Source organism: Cariama cristata, unplaced genomic scaffold (assembly GCF_000690535.1).
Source record: "Cariama cristata isolate BGI_N322 unplaced genomic scaffold, ASM69053v1 scaffold6567, whole genome shotgun sequence".
Lineage (NCBI taxonomy): Eukaryota > Metazoa > Chordata > Aves > Cariamiformes > Cariamidae > Cariama > Cariama cristata.
In genome coordinates this window covers 1-13,590 of record NW_009628238.1, presented here as the reverse complement: position 1 = coordinate 13,590, position 13,590 = coordinate 1, and the positions used below count along the sequence as shown (strand labels likewise).

At 38.2% G+C, this 13,590-nt stretch overlaps 2 protein-coding genes across 2 annotated transcripts; one reads left to right on the top strand and one right to left on the bottom strand.

The window, feature by feature from the left end:
• Nucleotides 1-468: 468 nt before the first annotated feature.
• LOC104155383 (chromosome unknown open reading frame, human C10orf88) lies at nucleotides 469-3,832 on the top strand (the record flags this gene model as incomplete). Its single annotated transcript, XM_009704720.1, has 5 exons — nucleotides 469-541; nucleotides 1,127-1,139; nucleotides 1,227-1,333; nucleotides 2,105-2,574; nucleotides 3,604-3,832. Coding segments are annotated over 5 exons (892 nt in total), but the record flags the coding sequence as incomplete, so codon positions are not given.
• A 2,411-nt stretch (nucleotides 3,833-6,243) lies between these two features.
• CUZD1 (CUB and zona pellucida-like domains 1) lies at nucleotides 6,244-13,192 on the bottom strand (the record flags this gene model as incomplete). Its single annotated transcript, XM_009704719.1, has 7 exons — nucleotides 6,244-6,356; nucleotides 7,539-7,807; nucleotides 8,142-8,527; nucleotides 9,154-9,326; nucleotides 10,178-10,401; nucleotides 11,742-11,892; nucleotides 12,978-13,192. Coding segments are annotated over 7 exons (1,531 nt in total), but the record flags the coding sequence as incomplete, so codon positions are not given.
• Between the last annotated feature and the right edge of the window lie 398 nt (nucleotides 13,193-13,590).

The window sequence follows — 13,590 nt, the reverse complement described above, 5'->3', positions numbered from 1 at the left end:
AGATCTCTTCTCTCATTGATACGTAGTCATCTCACACTTTTAAGAATGAGAGAGAAAACAAAAAAAGGATTTGTTTTCCCCTTCAGTACTTCCTTCTATGCTTTGCCAGGGGAATTAAATCAATGTCTTCTCTTTTGCATTTAAGTCATTACATGGCACATCTGCTGCTTCATTAGCTAAATAAAAACAACCAACTCAGAGCCTCAGGGAAGATGTGTGAATAACATACTGAACCCCAAAAACTTCTCTAGTAGATAATGTACATACGCATACAAATCTTTTTTACATATGTATCAAATGAAATTCAATACAAGTTGCATATAAGCTTTAAAACTACTATAGCACATTAGAAATACGTTCCAGTCAGTCTTGGTTCTTATCCAAATATTTACCGATACAGAGTATTTCTACTAAAGAAAAAAGTACTTTATATAGTCATGTCATAGCTCATTTGTTTTATTTTTCTAGCGAAACTGAAAAGGTTACTTTATACAAAAAGTACCTCAAGTTCGAATGCCCTGCAGCCTCCTGCAGAATTAAGGTAGGGAGTTGAACAGAATGATTTTATTTTTCTTTGTCTTTTTAATCACTTAATTGACTAAATTGCTTTACTCTTAGTCAAATTATTGTTTTTATACACTTCATCACTTCATATAATCACTTAAAAATCAGTTAGATGGTACTTCATCTTAATAGCAGAGTTCTTTTAAATTTGCATCACAGTTTTCTTTTTATGAAGACCTAACATCTATATGAGAGAGAGAGAATACAGTCTTAGAGGAAAAAAACTGCATAAACCAGATAAACTGTGGATAATTAAGAGTTGCTATGTAATTAGAACTGTTAGCTCTGATGCAGTTAAATAACCTTATGAAAATCTGCATGGCCCCTGCTCTTAAGTGCTTAGAAAATCAAGATCTGATTTATCTTTGGGTCATGCAGGCACTTCTGTTCCAGTCAGAATTTTCCAAAGAGCAATAGCAAGGAGAAATCGGCTAAATTTCTGTGGAAAAGAGTTCAGCATTGTTTTTCCCAAAACTCAAAGAATAATTCATTGTCCTATACATACAGAGAAAGTGTGAAACTGTTTTTTCCTAACCAAAATATTTTTTCCTTCTTGCAATAGCTGCTCTCCATTGGTGAGAAACAAAGACTACTCATCAGTAAAATAATTGTACAAGTGAAAAAAGTGTCTGCAAAACTAGCAACTGATTTTCCTTCAGTAGGCTTAAGCATAGATCTAGACAGAGTGCAAACTATAATGGAATCTATGGGGTCTAAGTTGTCTCCAGGGGCTCAGCAGCTCATGGACATGGTCAGATGTCAGCAGAAGGTAAGTCACTGTGCTTTTCCATAAATATAAATAGTACTGGTTTGTCACCTTACCTTCTGTAACAGTTTAGCATGTTCTAAACTGATTTGGTGAAAAAGATTTTATTTTTTTTTTTAACCCACAGTTTCTGCTATTTTAATTCTGGTGTAGCTGCTGCCACCCTTAAATGAGTGCAATGAATAAAGATTGTGTACTGAAGGAATCACTGTGCCTGCACCAAGCCCAGAGTTAAGGACTCCGTATCATCATAATATTGAACTTCGCTGCCACCCTGCTCTCCTTTTTGTTTATTTCCATTGTCACTGCTTGTCAAGGATGGTGGGCATGTTCCCTGTAATGTTTGGAGGTGTAGGTGGATGAGCTGGTTTATGTCCTTTATGATTATTAAAAGCATCTCACCTTCAGCTAAAGGGAACATGCTCTTACAGAGCATTTATTTGATTTAGATGCTAATCCTGCAAAGCAGGCTATTTCAACAGAATCATGAATCCATCTGATGTTAACAATGTTCAGTTTTGGGGACATAGCATGGTAAAAATGGAAGTCAGTAAAACTGTTTTGTTACTTAGAGACTGACAAGATAATTGACACATAATGTGTACAGGGAAAATCTTTTCCTGTGCTTTTCCCTAAAAATATAATTCAGAGCTCCTTTTAAAATCTTTACGTTGTACTAGTAGAATGCTGAGTTATGAAGTGCTGTTGTTATTGTGTAATTTCCAGTATATTTTAATACTTAAATATTAATCATATTGTTTTTCTTCCCATCAGAACAGTTTACCTCTTGGAGACAAACTGAATTGGTTCTTTGGGAAAAACTCAGACTTTGGAGGTGACCATGCAGTAGATGGATTGTGCAGTGCAGCTGTTCAGACATCACTAGATGAATCAGCCAGTGAACCTTTGCCTGTTAAAAATCGTTTAAAAAGTGAAGCAGTATATGAAGACTTAAAAATAAGTCGTGATCTGAACACACAGGTACCTGAAAGAGGGAATACTTTCGATTCTGAAAGACTGACTACCCAGCAAAATACAGTTGACCTCAGAAATTATTTTAAAGTCGTGGAAACTTTGCATATGCAGGAACAAGCAAGCGAAACCCCAAATGTAGCTAACCCACAGGTGCTTCTTCCTTTTCTTCAAAACCTGTGCAGTCAGGTGAATCATCTTCGGCTAAAAGATGGCGATAGGCGTTTTGGTAAAAATGCAGTGACTAAAGAGGAAGGCATTCAATGTGTTGGGTAAGTTAAGTTTGGTACACTTACCAGTGCAGCAGTTTGACTGTATTTATTGACAAGTTTAAAGAATAAAATACATACTGTAAGCATTTTATTCTCATTAACAGCAATAGTGAGTCTTAAAATATGTGGTTTTGAAGGCTGTGTTGTGTTGAACATTACAATAAATTTCTCAGATTAGCTGCTTGAATATAGGAGTGTTTTCAGAAGAAATCACAACATCATTTGTTGTTACTAAACTGTTCATATATTTTGCCTCCATTTCACCTTTTATGATTTAAAAAAAGAAAGTCTTTCTGCAATTTCACATACATCTAGTTTGTCTTTCTTGTCTGTTACTACGTTTTCATTTTGACTACTTCTACCTCCTAAATTCTTACGTCTTCCTCTTTTCATGCTATGTGCCACAATCTTTCTGCTGTACTTAGTGTATCTCATCCCACTGATCTTTCCTGTCCCTCATCCGTTGGCATTTACAGTGCAGACTTCATGGTAGTAGTGGTACACCCAGTTTGATACCTCAGCAACAATAGTGGAAATGGTGAGATGTTGTGTAGCAGTCAGGGTTCTAACAGAGCCTGAATATCTCCAGCTCCTGGGAAAGTGCAGTATTTTTAAAGAATGCAGATACAAAAATAAAGAATTGCAGAGTTTGTAAAACTCTTGAAACGCTTTAGATGAGAAGAATAAAGTCTGCCATACTGACAGAATTTGGACTCTGTGTATACTGTTGAGTTGTGTGGATTTTGTTACACGTAATTAAGCTGTCTAATGCATAATTGAGCCTTTGAAAAAATAAGGTTAAAAGAAGATGACTATAGACCCTAGTATGCTTATAAAAAAATTGAGATTTAAAATGCGGGAAGCTGGCAAGGTATTTTACTTGTGCTAAAACCCTAATACCTTCCAAAGTCTATCGTCTAATAAATAAGATTTTTACATTTAAAAGAAATTCAAGTGCCCAGATCTCTATCACGCCCCTTGTCATGAAGAAATAGGTTATACTTACTCTTATATTTGCTCTTTTCACAGAGTAGAGCAACAGCCTATTTGCTCCTATTTGGAAAAGATCATCTCAAAAAATATGGATCTGATGGAGAAAAAACTAATGGACTATATTGATCACCAAATCCAGGCTCTTCAGACACATATAGATAATAAAATGGTTCTCTTAATGGACTTGGTTCAGAACTCAAAGCCAAACAAAATTTCACAAGTGCACTGTGATTCTAACGAAGGGCTCTCTAATGGAGAGAGATAGATTTATATAGATATAGGACTTCAACATAAGTACTTTAAGGGCAATTATACTTTACAAAGCTTAGTATTTATGGAGTTATAACTGTAAAGAATGTCAGTGGTGTTGACTTGCATTTTGTTACTGTAACTCTATGCGCTATTGTACACAGTTGTTAGTTTTATGAAAGATCTTAAGAATGTGTATTTTTTCCTAAATATAAGAATTTTGTATGCCCTTTGTGGCTTATTTATTTAAAGAGCATTGCTAAAAGCTGTATGAAACACAATTTCCCAGTTTCGCTTTGAACAGTGCAGAAGTACACTAAATAAACTGAGTTAAGCTTATCTTTTTACCTGTAATGTAATCAGTTCACTTTTTTGTTGTCTTGGTTTTTGATGTGTAACGTGTTACCAGTAGAACAGAATGTAGTTTCTTTGTGCTTTTGGTTTATTTTAATGGCACTCCTGTTGAAGATGTTTGTTAATCCATCTGTAAGAGGAACGGTAGTAATGGCATTGCCTAACTTAGACTGTTGAAGGAGTCAGGTTTAAGGAGAAAGGCTGAATTGAACCCCAGCGTGGGTTTTTGGAAAGCCTTGCTGGCTGTGAAGGCACATAAGTTGGAAACCTAGGCTCCTTAAGTGATACCTAAAACAAGACTGTCATTATGCTTTTTCCATTCTAAATCAATTGAGCCATGCAGGAGCAACTGAAATGAACACAGACTTGTATTTAATCCATGTTTCGCTATCTGAAGAAATGCAAGTACTTCATTTGTGGTTCCTCTGAAGGGAACTTCATTGCCAGATGGAACGTGCTGGGGTAGGTAGGATCTGCTGCATTTTGCCAACCTTAGTACAGAGGAGTAACCTTGTTGCATCATATTTACTTTAACCTGTTGCAATCAGTTCTGCTGTCATTTGGGGAGGCAGAAATGTGACTTAAAGTCCTTCTTTTGTGGAAGGTCAAGCTTCATACTTCGTTCTGTTTATTGCTCTTTGAATTTTGGGGTGCACTGTTTAACTTGAACTGTATAGGGACTTAATGGTAAACTCCTAAGCTGGACATGCAGATGTTGCTTGTATTGGGTGTATTAAAAAGCATTGAGCAAAAGCTGTTGATGGGGAAGCAGTTGTTGACTCAGCAAGCAGCATAAGCACGTACAATCCAGTATCTTTATCTAGTCTACCTAATATTTTCTTCTCCAGGAAAACTGATGTCCTTTGAAGACTGTCGGATCTTGAAGGTAGCAACCCACAGGAGCAGAGTTTGAAGAGAAGGTAGTTTGCTTTGAACAGACATCTCACAGTTGTGTCTCAGCTTTTCTCATGCCAGATGCAGTTTCAAAGTGATTTGAAAAGATGAAAAGAGAACTTTTTCTTTTAAGAGAAAAGGACCTGAATTATCTTGTACTTTACAAGTCACTTTACGCCTGTAAAGTTAGTTTTTTAGATGCTTTCCAAGAAACACTCTGAAGTAGACAGATCCATTTTCAACTCAGTGATGTAAGATAGAATACTAGGTTGAGGTTCTTTTTGATTGCAAAAAAAGTTGAAATATGTTTCCAAGTGTTGTGTTCCAAGGCTGTTTATTAATTTTTAGTTGGTTTATTGTTTGTGGTTTTTTCCCCTCTCTCCCCTCTTTGGGTGACAAATCTGAATAGAAGTTGACAGAAATTCAGAATATCCTGAAGTAGTTAATATGAACTCTGGATTTTTTGGTAACCGTATGCTGCTTGGCGTTTGTGGTATTTTACTGTCACAGCTACCACAATGATAATATTTGAAATTAAAACCACAAATGAAAGACTGTAGAAGCTGTATTGTTGCAGATTTGAGGTTTCTTCAGCATCTGCTTTAGTGAGGGATTCTGTGTAGAGAAAAAATTAAAGTGGGCTGTTTAAAGTTTTGAATACCATGTCATTTCAATGGAAATTAAATAAGCATTTTTTCAGATATTTTGATTCTAAGGAGTTGACCCACACAAATTGCAAATTCTGAATCTGTAGCACTGAAGAATTGTAAAAATTTGTATTAAAACAGTTGTGCAGAAGAACATCACGATGTTAACGATGTTACTGGGGTTGTTTAGCTTGGAGAAGAGGAGGCTGAGGGGAGACCTGATCGCTCTCTACAACGACCTGAGAGGAGGTTGTAGCGAGGTGAGGAGTCAGTCTCTTCTCCCAAGTAACCAGTGAGAGATCAAGAGGGCATGGTCTGAAACTGCACCAGGGGAAGTTCAGGCTAGAAATGAGGAGGCATTTCTTCACAGAAAGGGTCGTTTGGCATTGAAATGGGCTGCCCAGGGAGGTGGTGGAGTCCCCATCCCTGGAGGTGTTTAAGAGAAGCCTGGACGTGGCACTCTGGTGCCATGGTCTAGCTGACACGGTGGTGTTGGGGCAAAGGTTGGACTCGATGATCCCAGAGGTCTCTTTCAACCAAATCGATTCTGTGATGCTGTTAACAAATTATCTGGTATTGCTGCAGCCAAGTTTCGGCCACACAGTGCTGTCATTATCTTTAGAACTGGATAGATGGGAGACATTCCTGAAGCAAAGCTGGGCAAAAAAGAAACTCATCATTCTAACCCTGTGCCTTCTAATGGTTTCCTGGCTGGTCCTCGCTAAAACTTGTGATACAGTGAGAAGTAATCTATGCTTTGTAATACTTTGAGTGTGATCTATTTGCACATGAATGCTTTTCACATTATAGATGGGTCCAGTTTATAGCATATGGATGCAAAATCTTACTATTGAAATAAATGGGAACATGTTTAAAGTGCTGCTAGAGTTCAGAGAGGTTAATAATTAAAGAAGAAAATAGGCTTATTAGTATTAAGAGCATGATAAATTCTAAATATTTCTGAGATCTGACACCTGAGAGCATGTGGCACAATGTACTTTTCTCAGGTGAAGCTTTGGGCTCAATAAAGGAGCAGTGAGCATAGTGGGAGTAACAGTACAAGCTTTTTAAAACAGCTTTTCCATATTTTGTAGTCTACACTAAGTCTCAATACTCATCTAGACCACTGTAGAGCAGACTGCAAATTGTGCTGAAGAATATGTCAGATTGGGGCACTAAAACTTAGTTGTCTTATGAGCAGCTTTGCAGCTCTAATTTAAAAGCATGGTGCTTTTGATTTTGTTCCAGTGGCTGTCCTCTTCATATTTTTGTTCTAATAGGCAATACATATAGCAGGAGGATTTAACACAGCATGGAGTAAGTCATCTATGTTTATCATCTGGCATAGCTTTTTTTTGTAGTACCCACAAATAAAACTGAGTGAAATTGAGTGGACTGTTAGAAGATACACAGGTTATAACACAGCATGACTTCATGATTGGGAATGTAGCCTGTGGCTTGAGAAATGAGCCTTGGTCCCTATGTATGCTTCATCAAAAGATGTCACGTTTGAAAATCTGAAATCTTCTCTTGCCATTCATAACCCTTTCTGAATGCATAGACCCTACGTACACTGCTTCTGTAACTGGGAGTGAATGCTTTTTATTCTACTTCAAAGAGCACACCTTAATCCAAAAGGCCATCAGTCTGTCAGTCTGAAAACTACTTCCACGATCTCACAAACCACAAACTTTGTTGAACCTGTTGCTCTGATGCCATGTTAGTTTTGAACTAGTGTAATCCACTTACTACATTAGTGGAATGAAGGTAATGGATTTGCACCAAGAAAGAGCTTTATCGGATTCTTAATTTATGTATTCCTCTTACCTGAGTGATCAGCAGACCTGAGGTCTCTTTTCAGGCGGATGGGACCAGCTACCGTATTAGTTTTCCACAGGTATGAAGAAACAGCTCTTTTGTGCCTGGAGATACAGCCTTCAGTACAGCGAGAGTTTGTGTTGTTGCTGTCACAAATTAAAATATCGCACTGGAGATAAACTGATGGAAAGCTGCGCAGGAACCTGAAGGCATTAAATTTGAATCTTCCATAGTGTTCACGTGGTGGGTAGGTTACCACAGTGTCATCTTTACTGCAGCTGTGACAAAATTTACAGATCTGTTAAAGTAGTCCACGTACAATAGTCATGCTTGCTAAGTACTGTTGACTGTAACTACAGCATTTAACTAGGGTATTATTTTTACATGTGAGTGTACAATGAGGTGCTTTTTTTCCTCTCCCCAGTGCAATATGGTGCTTGTTTTTCCTAGCTCTGTTTATATAATGCCTTTAAATTTCTATGAAATCTAGCTTCCAACCACAGTCCACTAAAGAAGTGGAAGAGAGACAAAAATAAAAGAACTACAGTTGACATTTAGATTATATTTTCTCACATATTAGGAGACAGTAATAAAATTAATTTAGAGTCTTACCCACTTCTGATTAAGTCATACGTCAGCGATCCAAAATCAGGTTGTGGAGATGCTATACAGGTATCAACAAACACCAAAAGATTTGGGTCAGTGGAATGAAGACTTGCTTGAACAAAAAGAGGTTGGTTCAAGTCTACGTAATATGGGGACTCATATACAGGCCTGGAGAATGAATCTGAATCATAGAAGGACATGCTAACATTGTATCTTCCCACAGCGGTTGTGTTTTGGATTATATTATTTTTCGTTATGTAAATGACTTCTAAGGTTGAATTGTTTTCCATTTTGCATTTTGCAATAATCTCTATGCTCTTTTGACGGGTGATAATGTTGCCAGTTGCAGAGAGAGATATGATATTGGTGTAAGTGATGGTCTGACCTTCATCCTGTAAAAGGAATCATATGAAGTATGAGCGGTACAGTTGAAAGCAATTGTGCTAAAGTTACAAAGCTGCCCAGGTTTTGAAATGTGAAACAGGTTGCAGCCAAAAACTGTTGTCAACCCTCCTCCTGTCTTTTCAAAACACTGAACCAACCCAAAAAGTTTAAGGCACAGTGCATGGAGTGTGAAAAGTACCAAATCTACACTTCAGTTACCCTTGCCAAAACAATGCTATGACCTAGCTCTTGGGAATCTTCACATCTTAGGGTTTTTCCCCTTCCCTTGTGACTCCAGGATAAATGCCAGCCGTATTGCTTGCACAGAATGTTTAAGTTACATACCTAACATTGTGCTACTTCTGATAACCTGGGTTGAAGAGGGAATGAAACATTTGGGGTTAATTTGTGTGGATTCTCCTGGACTTCCTTTGAAAGGCTCGTTGATCATCAGGTTCTTAAAGAGGAAAAACGTTCTTTGTGCTTCAAGACTGGAAACATGCAATGGGATGAGCTAAGTGAAAGTAAATCAGCTTATTCACATGCTATTCACAAACTGCTTTTACAAGCTCTTACCATTCACAAGCTATTGTTAGCTTATTCAAGTAACTATTCCCCCCGCCCCCCCCCTTACCTTTTTAATTGTTCCACAGCTGGCTAACGGGAAGGAAAAGATCACTGAATCTGTTACAAGTGGACGGCAAGATGGATCATTCAGCTGTAGGTCAGTTTCATTATAACCAAGGGAGGCCACGTAAGACCTGCTCAGAACGATTTTCATGGTATCTGAAGAGCACGTGAGGAATACTACCATTGAAAGAGAAATTAAAAAAAAAAAAAAGATAAAAAAATGTTACCACAAGTCATTTCTCACTTGGTCTAGATCCTTGGACCTGTTGCATGGTTCTTGATTTGTCAGTCTGAAATGGCTCCTGCGCATTTGAGGTCATGCAGAAGTCGGAACAAAATTTCACGCTCAACTTCCAAAATGTTAGATAAGCAAAACCATACAAAACTCGTGCTGAAAGTTTGATTTTAAACCCAGTAACACAGAATGAATTGCAACCTTTATAAAACAGAAGAGGAATCAAAGTCCTAGTATAGAATAGTGGGTGAGGAAATTGATTTATGGCGGACATTGAGGCTTTAGAGGCTCCCTTTTCAACTCAGTTAATGAGAAGATGGACATGCAAACATATGGAACATATGGAATAAAGAAAATGGTCCAGCTCTGGGGGAAAGGAAATTACAACACACCTAAACCGTGTTTGACTAACCAGTGCAGACCATTTTCCCAAGTATCTCAGCGAACAAAACCAGGTAAACTAACCAGTCAAAAAAAGTTTGTCTTTACATCTCTAGGATGGTAACAATGCCTGCTTTGTCCAAAAGAAGGGAAAACTCAGATTTTCACTGGTGCCAGCCAGAAAAAGGACCAAAAAGTGAAACAGGCTTTCTTTTGTAGATGGGCCAGGTAATAACTTATGCTCCATACGTGAGACTAATATGGGATTTTTGTATGTAAAGAGGGTTAATGACTACAAATAAAAAGGCTTAAATCCTCAGTATCAACCATCAGTTCTTTTTGATATTTATATGGGAAGAATCATATGTGAGAATAAGAAACAGCCTCCTATTTGTGTAGCAAGTGTACTTACTGTTGGGCTCCACAGGACCTGGCAGCGGAGCACTGGTATACCGAGCAGAAAATCCTCTGTAGGAGTTGGCGTAGTCTGTAGACAGCGCAACTGTCATAACATTTGAAGAAGATTCGAATGTGGGCTGAGCACGACCACATACTTTTCCTATTAAGCCAGTGTTAGTGGTGAGGCCATCATAGACTGCTGTGAAGTCAAACTGGCAGTTTTGGTCTAGTTCCAGGCTGTAGGAAGAGGGAAAAAAAAAAAAAAAGGGAAATCTAAGCATAGAGAATATTGCTTATAATGGATCCAGTGCAGATACTTTATCTGATGAATTCCCATCAACTAAAATAAAAGAATGGAGACTGAAAGAACACATAAATAGGCATTGTAATAAAACATGGAAAACCCTTAAAGGCAAGAAATACTTAGGAGTGTGATTCTGCTCCCACTGAAATAACAAACATTTTGCTATTGCTTTCAACAGGAGCCAGATCAGCTAATTTTTTATAGCTCTGGTACTGCATATATATTGATTGCTACTTATTTGCTAAAAATAACCACACATTCAAATACATATATAGATATATACAAAAATAATCATGCATCTTACAATAAAGAGCTTTTAAAGTGTAAGATTGACTTATGAAGGTCTCTGAAACCGCTTGTGAATGTCGCCAGAGGAAGGCTCTTACCATTTTATCAGTCCGTGTGAGAGCTTATCTCTGTGTTTACTGCCCTTGATGACAAGCACTAGTTGTACTGTGGTGGGTGGGTACCTCCAGAACAACATCTCTGTTCCTGAATCAGCAGATGGACCCTGGCCAGGACTTGCGAGAACATACACCGTACTGTGCAGAGTTCATCATCTCAGAGGGCAGTGGTCAAGGTAATGATTTCCTGTAGAATCCTATATATTTCATACTGAATTCCTATACAGAATTCTACAATCTGAATATCTCAAGAAATGTTCTTGAAGATACTGCCCTTTGAATTCCCTTGGTCTTGAGACTTTCCTCCATGCACAGTGTCAACTGATGCAAGGAAAGCCAAAAAAGGGCTACCAGCCCACTACGTACAGGAGACCAACCCTGATAAAGAACAATAGGGGTCAGGGAGGTCTGTGCCAGCATGGTTTCCTTATGCCAATGCATCCATTAGCATTTATACTTGGAAGCACTTAAGCCGGTGCTACACTATCTTCTTTCCCCAACGGCCAGCAATACTAAGGAAGAGGTACTTTGCCCTATATTTGCTTGTTTTAAACATGTTCCTTATGTATTTATACTGATGGATTTCAATTCAGATCATTCAGGCTAGCTTAAAATGGACCTACCCCTCATGGCTAGTCACCTAAAATGCTTTCTGCGTTTCACTGACTGGCACTGCAGTAGCTATAGTGTAATGTATAGTGATGTGGAACACATTACAATTACTTTACCATAAGAGTCAGCAGAGCCCATTTATTTTAAAAGTGTATAGATGTTCTAAAAGCTTGAAAGCAGTTCTGCTTCCTGCGTTTAAAGTAATGCCTTTGAAAAGAATGAAAAAAGGGTAATAGAGCATTAGGGCATTTACTCACAAAAAATCCTGGAACTGTAAGTTTATCTTGGTGTTTTTTTCTGTTTGTATGTGCCAGACACAGTATGTAAATTCAGGGTAAGGTGCTGGGTAGTTGGGGCTCGTAAATGTCCCATTGGGACCAGTTAATTGTCCTCCACAATTTTCAACTTCTGAAAAGAACAGTAGATATATTGGTAACATAATAGTATACATAATGAACCATAAAGATATAAATTAAAGATCTAAAGTTACGTAACTAGCAGGTTTGTTTCTTTAGATTTGCATTCCTTTGGAAATGATTACAGGTACTAAAGATAGAACTTCTATAGAGAATTTCAGGTCAGACGGATATTACAAAATGAAGGCTGTTGTCACTGTGGTGTATCTGTGAGGCACAATATAATGACTTCTGAGATGGTTGTAGATGAGTTAGCTTTGATATTGTGAGCAATTTACTTATATCTACATTCGGAGCAAATTAGGTGCCATTTTGAAAAACTGGTAATAAAGATGCTATGCCAACTAAAAGAAACCCTGAGAATTAAGAGAAATCTGTGAGCCCTTGGTCATTATCTATATGGAAGTGCAGAATCTTCAAGTTAGAGAGATTTTACTTGATAGACAAAGGCAAAATAAAATCAAGTCAGTGGAAACCTCAGAAAGACAAATGTAGACTAGAAATAGGGTACAATTTTTCAGCAGCAAAGTTAAACACTGGAGCAGCATAAACTAGGATGTCGTAACTACTCTGTAAAATTGAAACTTCTAAGTGCTTAATACCATGCCACCCAGATCAGCAGAAGCAGAGGAACTGGTTGCAAGCTAAGACTGATTTTGTCCAAGCTGTTCTTACCTTTTCAGTGAAAAAAAGTAAGGAGCTTGTTGAATGAAAACCCTTACTGACTTCTGTGACCTGTACTCGCCAGGAGTTCTGACTAGACGGTCTTATTATCTTTCTGGATAAAAGCATAATATTTGCAAACTGAGTAAATTTAGTAGAAGCCTGTAAGTAAAAGTCGAGTCCCGTAATGCCTTCTCTGCAATCATTTTTCTGAGTAAAATTTGACTTTTTAGGCTTTCTGCAAGTGTCCTGTTGTTTTGCTACCTCTTCCCTTTCACTGATTTTCCCACACACCATTCTCTAAGGACTGAAGAACTGAATGAGACTAATAAAAAATTCTATTAATAGCCTCTAACTGAAGTCCTAAATTAAATTCTTTTAATGGTGCAATTCAAATAGTGTTTAATGACTTACTTGTTTCTGGTGAAAAGAAGTAATAGAAGACAAAGAAGTTTCGTGTGAAAGCCACGGAGTTTGTTCTTATGAGAAAAGTTAAACTGTCTGAAGATGATTGAAGTACTGGGACTGCATCAGTGTCGTTACATACTTGTCCAAGAAGAGGCGAATTAGTTGAGGGACCATCATATACTTTAATACTTTCTGTTTCACAGCTTGAAGAAGGAGCAAATCTATTGAAAAAACACAGAACTACCTAAGCTCACTGATAGATATACAGGCTCATAGACAGATACACAGACGAGTGGTGTTCCTCAAGGGTTGGGACTGGGACCGGTGCTGTTTAACATCTTTGTTGGCCACATGGACAGTGGGATTGAGTGCACTCTCAGCAAGTTTGCTGATCACACCAAGCTGTGTGGTGCAGTTGACACGCTGGAGGGAAGGGATGCCATCCAGAGGGACCTGGACAGGCTGGAGAGGTGGGCCTGTGTGAACCTCGTGAAGTTCAACAAGGCCAAGTGCAAGGTCCTGCACATGGGTTGGGGCAATCCTAAGCACAAATCTGGGCTGGGCGGAGAATGGATCGAGAGCAACCCTGTGGAGGACTTGGAGGTGCTGGATGAGAAGC